Raw genomic sequence first — 15,251 nt, forward strand, 5'->3', positions numbered from 1 at the left:
CAAATTCAGTTGGGGAAATTGGCCACATCCCGATATTTGTGCAAATTTAACTTCTGGACTACTGAGGCACAGAGTATTTTTATAGATTCATAGAGTCTAAGGACAGAAAGAAGGAACCACTGTGATCACCTAGTCTGACCTCCTGTATGACAAAGGCCACAGAATGTCACCAAAATAATTCCTAGAGCAGATCTCTTTGAAAAATATCCAACCTTAATTCAAAATTGCCAGTGATCCACCACACCCTTTGGTAAACTGTTCCAATGTTTAATGACCCTGACTACTGAAAATTTACACCATATTTTTAGTTTGAATTTGTCTAGCTTCATCTTCCATCCATTACACTGTGTTAGCTCTCTCTGCTGGACTGAAGAGCCCATTATTAAATATTCATTCCCTATAAGGCAGATTGTCTAATCCTTTAATTATTTTCACTGCTCTGCTATAAACCCTCTCCGATTTATCAGCATCCTTCTTGAATTGTGGACATCAGAACTAGACACAGCATTCAAGCAGCGGTCACATCAGTGTCAAATTCAGAGGTAAAATAACCTCTCTACTCCTACTTGAGATACCCCTCTTTACACATTAGCCCTTCTGACCACAGCATTGCACTGGGAACTCATGTTCAGCTGATTATCCACCATAACCCCCAAATCTTTTTTCAGCCTCCCATCCTGTAAACATGCCCTGCATTCTATGTTTCTCGATGTACACATTTACATTTTGTTATATTAAAACACACAGTTTGCTTGCACCCAGCTTACCAAGTGACCCAGATTGCTCTGTACTAGTGACCTGTCCTCTTCATTATTTACCACTCCCACAATTTTTGTGTCATCTGTAAATTTTATCAGTGATGATTTTATGTTTTCCTCCAGGACATTGATATAAATGTTAAATACTATAGGGCCAAGAACTGATGCCTCTGGGGCCCCACTAGAAAAACATCCACTCCACGATTCCCTGCTTACAATTACATGTTGAGAACTATCAGTTAAGCCAGTTTTTAATCCATTTAATGGGTGCCATATTAATTTTACATCATTCCAGTTCTTTAATCTAAATGTTGTGCAGTACCAAGTTGAACATCTAAAAAACACAGTGAGACCGCAAGCTTTTATTTCCCTGCCTCGGCTTACAAATTGGAGCCCAAACCATAGGGATCCTTGCAAGGTGGTCTCTTAAATGACAATTGCCTCAAAGCAGATTGCACTTTAAATTATCACAGAATCTATAAAGCTATAAAGACTGAAAAAGCCCTGTCTGGTGCTTGTTTGATACCAACAGGATTATTTCATTATTAGCGTTTCTCATAAAGAGGAAAACAAACACGGCAAGAACCTTTCCTAGTTCTATGAAATAATAAGCTTGGTTTCAATGGCAGATGAGATTCTATGTCATTTTTAAATGTTTAAGTATTAAAAAAACAAAAACAAAAAAAACCATTTCCCAGTAGTGCCCTTGCCACACTCCCAAACACAAAGCCGATGAAAAGTCTTTAACATGGCCTCCTTTGCCTGAAATCAATGTTGCACTGCACTTTCCCAAATGCATTCAGAAAATGTGGACTAGTCACTTCTATACTTGTCCTCAAACTCTGCAAAACATTTTGATAAATATAAAAGCCTTTGAATTAATTAACTTGAAAAGTCCTTTAGAGCTAGAGCCTCTCTGTTTTGTCTACACACAATGCTGATTTCTTATTGATGAAAGAGATGCTCATCATCAGATTGAAGTGTATCAACACAGTGGAGCTGTTCCAACTTCACTACATCAATTTTTAAACCAGTTTTGTTAACTTGAAACAACTTGTGGATAGAGAATACCTTAGTGGTCTTTTAAAGTCAACAAGGGGTCCTGGGAGGCTCAGTGGGGTGATAAGAGCTGTCTGTGAGCTGAAGTTCCTAAATAAGAACTCCTTATCAGAGGACAAAGCAGTACAAGCTGTATAAGGCCGTAAAGTGCTAGACATCAAGCACTGTTCCAGGAGCGATGCATTTCCGGATAACAGGATCAGAAAACAAGGCCTACCTCCAGAATCCAGAAGAGAGGTATTAAGCTGGATTAATAAAGTTGTGAGTCTACTATGCCATAAGTCTGTTTTTTTGTCAACTACAGCAACTTTCTTGAAGGCCAGGATCAGCTCTGTTAGGCAAATTAAATCAATAAGGGTAAGTAAGTTAGAACTGAGGCCCCAAGGGAAACTTAATTAGTAAAATCAAACTGACCCCTCATACCGCGTTTCCTGTGATTATATTGAGGCTTTTTGTGTGTGTTGACTTTTATAAGACACCAGTTCCAAACTTCAGTCTTTACACACTGCCAGAAGGAAAACTATTGTGGAATTTACAAGTTATGAATACTGTGTATTTAGGAATCAATGACAGAGCCGTGTGTGTTTCTTAAATATGCTCGTTGCATTAAAAGGATTTAAATAAGAAGCGTGTCTGGGTTTTTTCTGAGCTTTCACTTTGAATCAGGCAACATGAACCACAAGGATCCTTTTCTTCTTATTCATATCACACAACAATGGTGAAAGTGCCATAAAGAATTTAGTGTCCCTGTTTTGTTCATACCTATGCTGGAAACAGTTTCTCTCCACCTGGACAAACAAGAACTTGTACACAATTGTGCCAGTAAGAGTCATTCACACCTTTGCAATATACTAAACCAGGGATTGGCAATCTTTGGCATGCGGCCTGTCAGGGACAGTTTGTTTACCTGCAGCATCTGCAAGTTCAGCCGATGGCAGCTCCCGCTGGCCATGGTTCACTGTTCCAGGGCAATGGGGACTGCGGGAAGCAGCATGAGCTGGTTTGTACATTGATTCTCCAGAGATTAGGAGGTAAGAAGGCAAGTTGAGATAGTTGCCTTTTTTCTTAAATCAGTTTCCTACATTTTATGGAAATCAGATCAATTCACTTATTCTTCAAATTATACTAAAAAATAAAAACAAAAGAACTGGTAAGCAGCTCAAAAATTTGAACTGATTCTCTCTGCCTTAATAAGTAAATCTTAATAAAGATCTGAAAAATATGTCTGAATAATCCATTTCCTAAAGGCAGGAGAGAAGAGCTATACATTTTATAATGTCATTATCACTCACTTCCATATGCCCTGTGGGAGTAACCAGAAGAGCTACAATCAAAGCAGGATGGCAGAAATCCAGTTGCCAGTTTGCCTTTGGCAGCCTTCGGAATTCACACAGGCCTGTTTTTATTGCATTGGGCTGCTAACAATGTTAAAAGGGGATACATAAGCTATCACATTTATATACCATCTAAGAAAAAGCACATAAAAGGGAACAGTCATGCTCTGTCTCCTGGGGAACATCAACTAAGTAACAGATCTCAATTTTCTCTAACTCACGTGAGCAGAGACCCTTAATCTACTAGTCAGGTAGTAGTTACCAACCCCTTGATGCTTCAGAGATTTTGTCCTCACCGCAAAATTAACTCAAGTTATAACTCGAGTGTTGTGCCTAACTTGAGTCCTGTCCACACACACACACCCCAGCCTTTAACTTGCGTGCACTGGTGCTTTTAAGTCGCATTGGCTAGCCTGAGAGAAGATATAAGCTAAGCTTGTGTTAGTCCAATTCAGCAACTTGCTAAATGACCACCTTGCTTCTAATGCCGTCCCACAATTCCCCCAGCATGCCCAGAAAGGAATGAAAAGTTCTCACACAATTCACTGGGAAAGCATTTACACAGCATTTCATCTTACAGAAGTGCAAAGAACCATGGGCTGGGCACACAGAAGGGACACACACAGCAAGTGCAGTGGCAGTGTGCAAACAGCAACTCAAGTGTTATTTCACAGTATGATTGCTCTCACTGGAGCTAGGCTAACTAGAGAGCAGTAACTGGAGGGTAGATTACTGCAGAGTTAATTTGAGTTAAGACATACGCAATGAAAGGCACAAAACCTTCTACCATGGACAGTGGTTCTCACCCATAAGCCACCTCACTATTCCTTCTGAAGCTACCACTTAACATAAAGAATTCAGACATCATTTCACACCACATGAACAGCATCTACGAGGACACAAATATCAATGGGATTTCAGCCACCCTGTTAGCAGGTCTTGTGCGGGGCTGTGCGTCTTACCAAAGAGAAGCGGTTTCAAGCTGAGAGTTCTCATGAAATGGACTTTGTTAGGGACCAGCTCCACCTTTTGCTTATGGCCAACCTGGGGGACAAAACAGCAGGAATTAACAGCTTACATTCCAGGCACAAATTTTCAGTATTTTTCCCCCCCACTGTGCATCCAACAATCACTATGCCAAAAAAGCCTGCCTGCAATTTTGGACTGCATCTATACAGACACAGCAGGCAGCCAGGAGTCCCTTTCTATACAGTTCGTGTGCTACTGCATCTGGATGTCCGAATTCAATTCTGGGCCCCTCATCCCTGGGTCTGGGCAGGTTAGTTCTTGGTTTAAACTCAGCTGAAAGGAGTTAAAAATTCAGCTAAGGTGCAACTGAGATCAGTGGAGTGCCACCCATTTATAGCGAGACCCAATTTACCCCGAACTTGGTAAGAAATAAAGAGCAGTAATAAGAACACATCAGAGGAATGACCTGTACCCCTGAAAGGAGACTGAAAAGAGAATGGCACCAAGCTGGCAAAACTCCGAGCCCGCTACACTGTTTCTCGCTAAATCACCTCAGGCCAAACTTCAGCGAGCCGAGCCGATCTGTACCACGCCAGCGCAGCCGGAGGCGGGCCAGCCCGGGCCGCATTGTGTGTTGCCAAGTCCTCCCGCCCCGCACGCGGCTGAGCGGAGACCGGCTGCGAATCCCGGCGCCCAGGCTGTGCCGAGCTGGGCCAGCCCCCGGCACGGAGCGCCAGGCCGAGCGATGTCCCCCCTCACCGGGCCGGGCCGGGCCGGGCCGGCCCCCGGCAATACGGCCACGGCCAGCCCGCGCCAGCTCCTTGCCTTGATGCCCTCGCGGCGGGGCAGGGCGGCCCCGCGGGGGCCGGGCGCGGCGGGCGGCTCGCTGGGCGGCGGGGGCCCGGGGCCCGGGCCGTCCCCCGCGCTGAGGTGCACGAAGAGCAGCAGCCCCAGCACGTTGAGCACGTAGAGGTGCGCGAACACCATGAGCACCACGAAGTAGGGGCGGGAGCAGACTTGCCGGGGCCGCCCCGCTGGGGGCCCGGGCAGCTGGGGCCCCTCCGCCCGCGCCGCCGCCGCCGCCATCGCCCGGCCCCGCGAGCGCCCACCCAGTCACCCCGGCAACCGCCCGCAGCGGCTGGGACGGCAGCGTGATGTCGTCACCACGCACCGGGGATGCGAGGAGGGAGAACGTGCGTCGCAGCACAGGGGAGTCACGCTGAAGAGACTGGCCAATGGCCATCGCGACCGCACAGGGGCGGGGCTGGACGAACTGCGTGACGTCAGCGCGTCCCGGACACCTGGTCGAAAGGGAGGGCGGAGCCGCGCAGCAGGAGAGACGGCTCGGGCCCGAGAGCGGCCATCTTTGCTGAGGGTAGCCTGGCCTCAGGCCCACTGCGAACAGGGGAAGGCGGCGGCCATCTTTGCTGAGGGTAGCCTGGCCTCAGGCCCACTGCAAACAGGGGAAGGCGGCGGCCATCTTTGCTGAGGGTAGCCTGGCCTCAGGCCCACTGCGAACAGGGGAAGGCGGCGGCCATCTTTGCTGAGGGTAGCTTGGCCTCAGGCCCACTGCAAACAGGGGAAGGCGGCGGCCATCTTTGCTGAGGGTAGCCTGGCCTCAGGCCCACTGCGAACAGGGGAAGGCGGCGGCCATCTTTGCTGAGGGTAGCTTGGCCTCAGGCCCACTGCGAACAGGGGAAGGCGGCGGCCATCTTTGCTGAGGGTAGCCTGGCCTCAGGCCCACTGCAAACAGGGGAAGGGGACGGCCATCTTTGCTGAGGGTAGCTTGGCCTCAGGCCCACTGCAAACAGGGGAAGGCGGCGGCCATCTTTGCTGAGGGTAGCCTGGCCTCAGGCCCACTGCGAACAGGGGAAGGCGGTGGCCATCTTTGCTGAGGGTAGCTTGGCCTCAGGCCCACTGCGAACAGGGGAAGGGGACGGCCATCTGCCTTAGGGGGCCAGTTGACTGAGGGCACGGTGCCCCTTCAGCCCCATTGAGCATAGGGGGCAGGGCGGCTCTTTGCCCCGGCTCCCCGGGCGGGCGGTGCTCGGGGCAGGCCCGGCGCCGCGCGGTTGGTGGCCGGCCGGCCGTTGCCACCTTAGCAACGTTGTCGTTAGAGGTAGTGGCCGACACATCGCGCGGCTGTCACGGCGCAGCGGCTGTGGGGAGAGTCGTCCCGCTCCGCCCCGCTCCTCAGGCCCAGCCCGTGTGCCCCACACAGCGCCTGGGGGGCGCGCTGCCCCCGCTCGCGGCACCGAGACCGCGCCCGGAGCGGGGTTCGCGAGCCTGGGCTCGGGGCCGGCCGGCTGTTACCTCATGCGGCAGCGGCCCCAGGTCCGACCCCGCCTGCTGGCGGCCGGGCTCTGGTGGCCTCGCACCCGCTGGGAATGTAGGGCGGCCAGACGGCAAACGTGGAAAGTCAGGCCGGGGGGTGGGGGATAACAGGAGCCTCTATAAGAACAAAACCCCCAAATCGGGACTGTCCCTATAAAATCGGGACATCTGGCCACCCTGGCTCCCTGCTGCATTCTGTTAGGCAGCGGGCCAGTGTCATTACCCGCCAGCTGGGCATGTCCTCCGAAGGAATCGCATTCCAGGGCTTCTTGGGCCGAGGTCGCTATACGCTGCAGGCAAGGAAAAGGAGTGGTGGAGGCTAATGAAATACTGTGCTCAAGCCAGGCCCAGGCGGGAGAGCGCAGCGCGTTAGCCAGGGCTTGTTTTTACCCAAACCTCCTTTCTCGCTGCCTCGTAGCAGGTAGCGCACCCTGTCATGCAGAGAAAGACGGATGATGAAGTGGGTAGGGTGGGGGAGGCAGGTCAGCCGGCAAGGAGAGCTGCATGGATGGGAGGTAGGGTGGGATAAGACAGGACCATGTGCCCCAATGCCCCCTGCCTCTAGGGATGAAGCCCTCACGACAGGATCAAAGGTGGAATTAGCTGGATTTCAGTTCCCCTTTACTCCTTCCCCTGGCTTGGTCTGGGGTTAGCTGCCTAGCTGGTCAGAAATGAAACAGTGGAAGCAGAGAGAAGGGGTCTGGCTAACGGGTTTTTGTTTTTACATCTATTTTCTTTGCTCCCTGCAGCGCCGAGCTCAAGTCAGATGAATGCCCTCTCCCCCCAGCTCTGGGCTCTGCCTTTCACTAACCTGTTGGCTCAAATCTAGGCTGGCACGAAAGGGAGGCTCAGCTGAAGTGAACTAACCCCAGCCAACCTGGGCTGGCACCTACAGAGTGCCCTGCTCAAGGAGCAGAGGGCACCCTCCTGATGACAGCATACTGCTGTAGTTGTTTCTGCTGTGTAAGAGAATGTAGTAAGAAGAGCATGGAATGGATTTTATTAACACTATTGAGCTGCTTGTGAATGATTTTGTGGCTATAGGCGTGTGTGTGTGTGTGTATATATATATATAAAAAAAATTCTTAGTTGAATTCTGTGGAAATTTTGTTCAGTGACATTTTTGACTCCTTTTGAGTGCTTAAACAGTTACATCTAGCGACTTTTCAGGGTTTGTCTGGTGACTTCCTGCTTTGTGGAATTGAAAGCACTGTTGGTGAGCACTTGACAGCAGATGCAGGCCGCCCGGGCAGGGAGCGGGAAGACACAGGAGTTGCTCCTCAACAGGGAGTGAGCAGCTGGGTTGGTGTGGGGGGCACATTGACAACGCACGTTAACAGCTGTAAAGGGGTAACCCTCGGCCTTAGACTGCTGTCATTAAATGGCGGTCGGACTCCCCCTCACACTGCCACTCCTCGGTGATTTTAAATTAAAAAAATTTACACACACACATCCCAGTTCCATTGAACTGGGCATTCAAATAAGTAAAAATCTAAAAAACGCTCCCCCTCTTTCCCCTCCCATTTACAAACAAGGGCACTCAAATTCTGCCCAGTCGGCAAAGTGCTCAACAGCTCCAGCTGGCACAGCACAGAGCTGCAGCGTGAAAATTACCGACAAGTTATAGCCTGACCTGACTAGATTTCTGTCCAGAGCATGAAGGCCACCTGAACTGAGCATTTCCCAGAGGAGCTACAGGTTGGGTTCTTGGGCAGTTAAGCCTTTTGTCTCCCAAAACATGAACTATTTAAAACTAGACAAGCCTTCACTTCTATGTGCTTCATGTTGAATAGATATTTTAGAAATGCTTATTAGCGGCATCGACATCAAGCTTAGCAAGCTTGTATTTTTTTAAAAGTGACCTGGGATTTTCAGTTGTATTATAAGATTTTTTTTTTTTTTTAATTTCAACTTCAAGGAGTTTGATAGTTTTAGTGATCTGAATGAAGTCTGTTGTCTACTATATGACATAAGTTACCTGCAATAATAGTTCAATATAGCAAAACCTTTGGTAATGCTGAGTGTTAATAGTGTATGTTTGATTTTCAGAATATCTACTAATGAGACAAAAGATATTGGATATTCTTCATTTAGAGAAAGTCAGCAAAAAGGGGAATAAGATTACTGCATATTCTGAATACCCTTTTTTGACTTCTCCAATATGCAACAGTCCCATGCTTGTTACTTACAAGAGTTTGTCTAGAAGGTGACACTATCTTACCTAAATTGGACAGAAAATTCAGCATCGTATGTGTTTTCAGAAAACAGGAATTACATATACTAGGTGGCATGATTCTTTAGCAAATCTGTGCCTATTCTCTTCCTTCTTTATGCTAATATTTTAATACATCAAACCCAAAGCTGTGCTTTGACTTTTCACATTGCTTTATATGGTTTTTATGGCACTCTTCATCATCGCAGTCAAGAGCCTTAAAGTCCAGACTTTGTTTCTAAAATATCCTTTGCAGTAGGGTAGTATTTTCTCATTTTACAGATGGGAAATGGAGGCAGAGAGATGAAGTGATTTTGCCAAAGCGTCACAAAATCAATGGCACAGCCAGGAACAGAATCTCCCAAGTCCCTTAATCCCCAAACCTTCCTCCCTACCAACATTTTAGTACAACTGTAGCACTCAAATTATGATTTGTGCTGTTGGCTGCTTCATGTGATTCTAACAGTCCATGTCGCACTGCTCGAAACATTTAATTAAAAAAACATTGAAGTAGAGGGTTTTCACCTAAAAGCTGATGGAATAAAGACACTGCACACACACCTTTAAAATGATAAATTCACAATTTATTTCAAATAAACCACTCCACCGCTGGGAAGTATTTCAAGGGCATTTTCCTTTGCCCCTTCCCCTCCAATACCTATAAAGAAAGCTAAGAGGGGTGTCAGTTTCTTGGAGAAGACCTCGCCAACAGAACAAGGCAGCCAAGAAACAGCAACACTCTCCATAATACTAAAGCTCCCACAGCAGCAGCTACCTGAAATCCTGGAGAACAATCCAACTGAGCAGATGCAGGTGAGAAAAGGAGTCCCTAGAACAAGTCTCATTTAAAAATAAAGGTCTATTTATCACCTGCTTAAAAAGTCTAAAAGTTTGAATGTGAAATTATAGTACAGAAACCTCCTGCTGTTCCTGTCCCACATTGGTACAGTGAGCAATTCATGTGCGGAGCAGCAGTCATGCAGTTTATATTGTCAGTAGAAAACTTTGAATTGTCCGGGAAGCCTGATGACTGTTAGAGATCTGAGTCAGCCAGTGCATTAGCGTGAGCAAAGCTGAAATAAAGAGTATCAGATGCAAGGATGGAGAGAGAGAGGTCAGGCTGACCTAGGGATAGCAAGCAGCTGCAAAAAGAGGAAGGGACAAACACTGCAAAATTGCGATGTTATTGGTGCGGGGGAAAATTTGTATCTCTTTAGAGTTAATAACCTGATCCAACTTCTATTCTCAGGCCACCACAATGACTTGAAAGGGGCTGTGTTCACATAACGGAATTTGCCCCTTTATCTTTGATCTCAAGAACACTAATTTCTTTCCTATCAGTCACCCACCTCTCAAACAGCAGCAGCTTATCCTCTTCAGATGCCAGAATGAGCAGGAAATGGGGATCACTCCACAGTTTTAACTGTTCCTATACTACAGCACACAGATATTGCCCTGTTTGGGCTCACACTGCAAAGACACAATCCCGCCTTGTTTTCCCCACAGAGGGTGGAAGCAGGATCTGTTCATGGGAACCAGGAAATTCACAGCCTACTTCCTGGAAGAGTTTTGGAGAAACAAAATAAAGCTGTTGATGAAGCTTGAGTTTTGTGTAATTCCAAAGAGAGAGGTGGCTTTCAAAGCAGTCTGTATTTGTACAGATTTCTAAAGTGCTCATCACCAAGGTGTCTGAGCAGTCTGGACTGCGAGTCGGCTCTCAGGGCCATTTGGCAATTGGTTCTTGCCATCTGATCTACACTGCTCCAGGAATGAGGATGTTAAAACACTTTGTGTTTAAGCAAAATATGCTTATCCTGGTTCAGAGCTGAATGCTTATGTGATGTAAGTGAGCAGGGAGAAGAGGGCACCATCTGGCAGCAAAGCTGAGTATTTAGGGTTCGAAAAGATACTGCCCTATACCTCTCTGACAAACAGACCAAATTTCACCTGAATGCAGCTAGCTTAACTAGAACACCAGTTCATATCGTACATTAGTACGTTCCGCTTTACATCTTTAAAGCACTATATACACATTAACTCTGCACAGTGGGGTACACTATACAAACTCTGGCCACATGATTAGTTCATATAATAGTAACCCTCTCAAACTGATAGCCCTCTCTTTTCGCCCACCTTCACGTGGTTAAAACCTAGCACCCAGAAGTGGGTGCTAGAGTCATATGGTGCATGTCTCTCTTGGAACCAAGAGAGTAGCTCCATAGCATTGTGAGTTTATTTTGTCAAGCAGGAATTAGGAAGACTCCCAGTCAGTCTTTCATCCTGTCAAGTCAAAAAGGGTGAAAATAAGAGTATCCTAGTAAGGAATGTGTCAGGGCAGCATTCCTCATGAAAATGGCATGGAAGGGATTTCACTACTTTCACCCTAGAATTGGGGATTTGCTCGGATCAGGACACTCAACTACTCCATTTTTGCCTATGTATAGCAGATGCATGCACAAGTCCATGTGTTACACAGGCACCTGTACCTGGTACATCCACCATAGTAAAGTGTTTGCATTTAAGCCACTGGTTTGAAGGGACTCCCTTGTTAAGATGAATTGGGGAGGTCACTTAAAAAAACTGTTTCTATTTTGCATTAAACACACCCAGACAAAAGCTCTGAGAGTCCCGGACAATAATCAGACTGATGATAACCGTCCAGCAGCTTTAATATCAATATACACACACACACACACTACCTCCACCGGTCAGCTTTCTGTCTGGCTTGGTGCAGGCTCTGAGAGAGCAGTACAAGGTTAACTCTAGCACTTCTCTCTGAGTGCCCGTCTACATTGCCAAGACGCGTGTCAGGGATCACATTATGCATTACTGTTCCCCCTTGACTTGCAATGGGGTTTAGTCTTGCCTGGGTAAATGAGACCAAAGTAGTTCGATCATGTTATTACACGCCTTGGATGACTGGTCTTTACAAAGCTGTATGCATTGAAGTAACATGGCTTGTTCCGCTCTACCTAACAAGACCAAGCCTATTTAACACCGTTAGAACAACTGTTCTCACAGTCTCCCAAACACCATAGTTTTGGCAGCACAGAAAACCCCTAAAAACAAACTAAAGCAAAAATCCACATGGAAGACCTTAAATTCACTGAATGCAAAGATCTGAATTACTTCTAGGCATATCTCCTATATTAACCTGATCTCTGCCCTGTAACACCTCCATTTGCTTTGGTTCATGCAGCACAAACTACTGCTGAGAGAAGAGATGCCACACATAATTGTGCTGATATGCAGCCACCATTGATGCTGTAAGGTGCCAACACCGCAGCAGCGACCCTCTAACCTCCAGCCACTTTCCTCGTGCAGCCACAGGCCAGTGCTACAAAGCGCATGTTAGAGGAAAGGGAACTCTAGCTGGGTTATTTCATAACCCTCAGTGCATAAAAGAATTATGGGGCAGAAGCCCATTAAATTTACAAGCAGATTATTAAGGAAGAACACTCCACTGCCAATTTATTTTTAAAAAGGGTTGTGTGTTATTCTAGGGTTTGTTTGTATAATTGTACAACCGTTGAAAATTACATAAATTGTAATGATCTAATACTATTAACAGCCATTCAGAAAAATTCCCTCTCTCAAAAGCCATCTGGGGTAGGAGGAAACATCCCATGAAAGATGTCAATCTGAACTCCAGCCTCTAGCCTGGCAGAAACGAAAAGCAGAAAAATAAAAAACAGAACGGGACTAAGATGGGGCGTTTGCACATGTCTGTTTTGCAAGGGGAGGGGATGGTTTTGTCCTTGGCCGGGTTCTCCCACAGGCAGTGCTCATTTGTCACGATGCAGACACCGTCACCTTGCTTGCTGCTCTCACCCCTGCACCCCATCACCTCCTTCCGCCTTATGTGTCATGGAAGTCTTTAAGCAAGGTCCTCCTCCTCTGTTCTGCTATATGCATCTGATTCTCTAAATCCTGGAACAAAGAACAGCAAGGCAGAACCCCATTAATCTGAACTCCCCAGAGGAAAAGAAAAGGCACTTGTACGGTAGAGCGTGAGGACCATTCATGGCTTCTCAAGCAAATTCAGGACTGCAGGGACCCTTCCGATTTGACGGTGTGTAAAAGGACTGTCCCTCTGAACCCAATTCTCCTTACATTTCCCTTCTTAGAGGGTTTCTGATGCTCCCTCCCACCTCCGAAAAGCAAAAAAACCCCATACACCAGGGTAACTTCCCCTCCAGCAAAGGGCTGAATGCATCTTCCTTCAGAGCCTGTCAGCCCTGGTTCAGTCAGCCAGGAGTAAAGTTCTTCCCCACCCCCACCCCGCCACCCCCAACTAGGAAGCAAGCATCTGCAGGCCAAGGGAACAAAAGGTCAGACTCAAAGCTAATCTGATTGCCCTCATCTGCCTGCCAAGCTTGCCTGGGCCATTTTGTGTAGGTACTAAGCCACCTGTAAGTAAAGGGCTGCCCAGCAGACACAGGGGAACAGATAACTTACCCCTCTGTCATAGCTGTCTGCTCGCTCCACCTTCCAGGAAAGGTTTTCTATTTCAGCTTCCAACTGAGCCTGCTGGTATTCAAACTGATCAACAGTACAGACAATTAGAGAAACCAATCTACCCTGAGCAGCTTTATGCCACCAAACTGGTGTGGTGAAAGGAAGCACACACACCTAGGGTCCTTCCTCTCCGCAACAGGTTTGGTGGAGCAAATCTCTGGAACACTTGGGAAAACAATGAGCACTAGAATGTGGCATGTCCAGTGACTTCAAAGTCCTAAGGAAGATGGATTTTTGTACATTCAACTTTTAATTATTCAAGCATTAGGATACAAGGAGGAAACTGACACCACCAACTGGTGTTTGCAGTCTGGTGAATCTCCATCCCACTTAGGGGCTGGAAACGCAGTTTCTGCCCTGTACACACCTTCATGTAAAACAAGGGCTGAGTACTATGGTGTTACCAAAAGGGAAACTTTACCCCAGAAACCCCATCTCAAAACCACTTAGTTTAAGTCACGTGTTGGGCCTACCAAAGCGGCCCCCTTGATAGTAAAGCGATGTAAGCAACTGAGCAGCTGGGTTGGTTTATAATTAACGGGGGCTTCAGTCAGACGTGGAAAGAGTAAGGTTCATTTATTTGTCTTGCCCTGACTACAAACTTGGGAAAGAAGGACCAAAACAGAAGTCAGCAAACGTCTAGCTGAAGGTTATGTCTACACTGTGATCAAAGGTGTGTCTGCTGCACAGGTAGACAAACCCCAAGCTAGATTTGATCTCACTATCTCAAATACTAGCAGCAAAGCAAAACTCAAGTCAAACAATAGCGTGTAGAGCCTCAGATGTTGGCTTGCCAGCCAGCCCGCCCTAGGGCAGCGTGCCCTGGCTAGCGCTCTACCACTTGCACTGAGGTTTACTTCCTCCTTTTTGATACAGTTTCCTGAAAGGTTAACCTGTTGATGTGACTCTCCCATCTCCCAGGACATAGGAGCCAGTAGTAACCAACTCAGATTCCAGATACATGTGCTTGCTTATGATGTGAATTCTTATGGAGAAAAATTGCTTGACAACTAGTTTGTCATTCACACTGCAGTATTATTCTATAGTAAAGTCTGTAAAAACAGGGACGTCTCTGGAATGACACCCAGCAAGAACTTTGCTATTAAATCTGAGGGGGAGCAGAAGGAGGAGGGTTTTGAGCTGATTATGAAGTTTGAGGATACGTGAGGTTCAACGTCACATATATGTAATTACACGGATTTATTATAAACACACAAACTCTGGGACTGAGGAGACAAATCTAGGTGTCTGCTTAGCTCACTATGCTCCCTAGCTAGATGCCAAGAAGTCTCAGCAAACACCTTACCAATTTCTTCCTGGGGCCAGACTCCATGTAGTAGGCGTATGGATATGTGTACTGCAGGGTGTAACGACACTACAACAGAAGAGGAAAAGAGTTTTAGATCTGGATGTTGTTAGCACAGATTATTTCTATGACTAATATAGGGACACAGGAGTTGCTAGACCAGTCCAGTATAGCAGAGGCCATTACCAGATGCTTCTGAGGAAGGTGCAGGAAACACGTGTTAGGACTAATTATGGAATAACCTGCTCAAAAAGGCATCCTCCTGCTAACCTCAGGCAGTTAGTGTCTGATTCAGGGCATAACATCCCTTACAGATCTAATCTCTGAATTGCCTCCCTCTTCAGTGTGCTACTCAGATGGAAGTGTTTTGGTGTGTAGGCTCTCTCCTGTGGACTGAAAGAGCCAAAAATGCCCACCTTTGCAAGCAGCTTTGCAGCATTCTGCAGGTACTGCCAGTCTATCCATGTTCCCAGGTTGTTCATCACCCTTTCCTGGATCTTCTCCTGAATTCGCTGGTATGTCTGTGCCTCTAACTGCAAGCTTTTATTGTGGTTCTCCCACTGCAAAAGTAGAAGAAAAAGGGCATGAGATCAAAGTGCTGCTACCTACAGATAGACGCTCCAGCAAACAGGAAGTAAGATGGGGCTGGAGTCCAGCAGGATAGCATATGCTGTGGGCAGGACCACAGCAAGGCAGCACCCACTAGTTGCAAGCCCATGGAGGTTACACTGTAAGAGGCAGGTGAGAGCAGGGAGCAAACC

At 47.1% G+C, this 15,251-nt stretch overlaps 2 protein-coding genes and 1 long non-coding RNA gene across 9 annotated transcripts in view; 1 reads left to right on the top strand and 2 right to left on the bottom strand.

Moving 5' to 3' along the window:
• The window catches only part of P4HTM (prolyl 4-hydroxylase, transmembrane), a 28,040-nt gene extending 22,776 nt beyond the window's left edge, over positions 1 to 5,264 (bottom strand). The window contains exons 1-2 of one of the 2 annotated variants that reach the window (XM_073350886.2): positions 4,946 to 5,264; positions 4,114 to 4,195 (exon numbers count right to left, since the gene is read on the bottom strand). In XM_073350886.2, coding sequence (XP_073206987.2) covers positions 4,114 to 4,195; positions 4,946 to 5,206 — 343 coding nt within the window. In that variant the 5' untranslated portion in view covers positions 5,207 to 5,264. The remainder of the gene's footprint in view (positions 1 to 4,113; positions 4,196 to 4,945) is intronic. The other variant, XM_073350885.2, reaches the window with a different exon arrangement.
• A 986-nt stretch (positions 5,265 to 6,250) lies between these two features.
• Positions 6,251 to 7,548, top strand: LOC140914033 (uncharacterized). The gene is made up of 2 exons (XR_012159738.2): positions 6,251 to 6,509; positions 7,204 to 7,548. It is a non-coding gene; the product is annotated as an uncharacterized LOC140914033 (long non-coding RNA).
• Positions 7,549 to 9,228: 1,680 nt separating this feature from the next.
• ARIH2 (ariadne RBR E3 ubiquitin protein ligase 2) overlaps positions 9,229 to 15,251 on the bottom strand; it is a 53,982-nt gene continuing 47,959 nt past the window's right edge. For 4 of the 6 annotated variants that reach the window (XM_073350882.2, XM_073350879.2, XM_073350880.2 and 1 more), the window contains exons 12-15: positions 14,907 to 15,050; positions 14,491 to 14,559; positions 13,125 to 13,208; positions 9,229 to 12,596 (exon numbers count right to left, since the gene is read on the bottom strand). In XM_073350882.2, the coding sequence (XP_073206983.1) occupies positions 12,525 to 12,596; positions 13,125 to 13,208; positions 14,491 to 14,559; positions 14,907 to 15,050 (369 nt within the window). In that variant the 3' untranslated portion in view covers positions 9,229 to 12,524. Of the gene's footprint in view, positions 12,597 to 13,124; positions 13,209 to 13,298; positions 13,402 to 14,490; positions 14,560 to 14,906; positions 15,051 to 15,251 lie in introns of those variants that run through there. The other 2 variants (XR_012159736.2, XM_073350883.2) reach the window with 2 other exon arrangements.

The sequence above is a fragment of the Lepidochelys kempii genome, chromosome 7, assembly GCF_965140285.1.
Source record: "Lepidochelys kempii isolate rLepKem1 chromosome 7, rLepKem1.hap1, whole genome shotgun sequence".
Taxonomy (NCBI): domain Eukaryota; kingdom Metazoa; phylum Chordata; order Testudines; family Cheloniidae; genus Lepidochelys; species Lepidochelys kempii.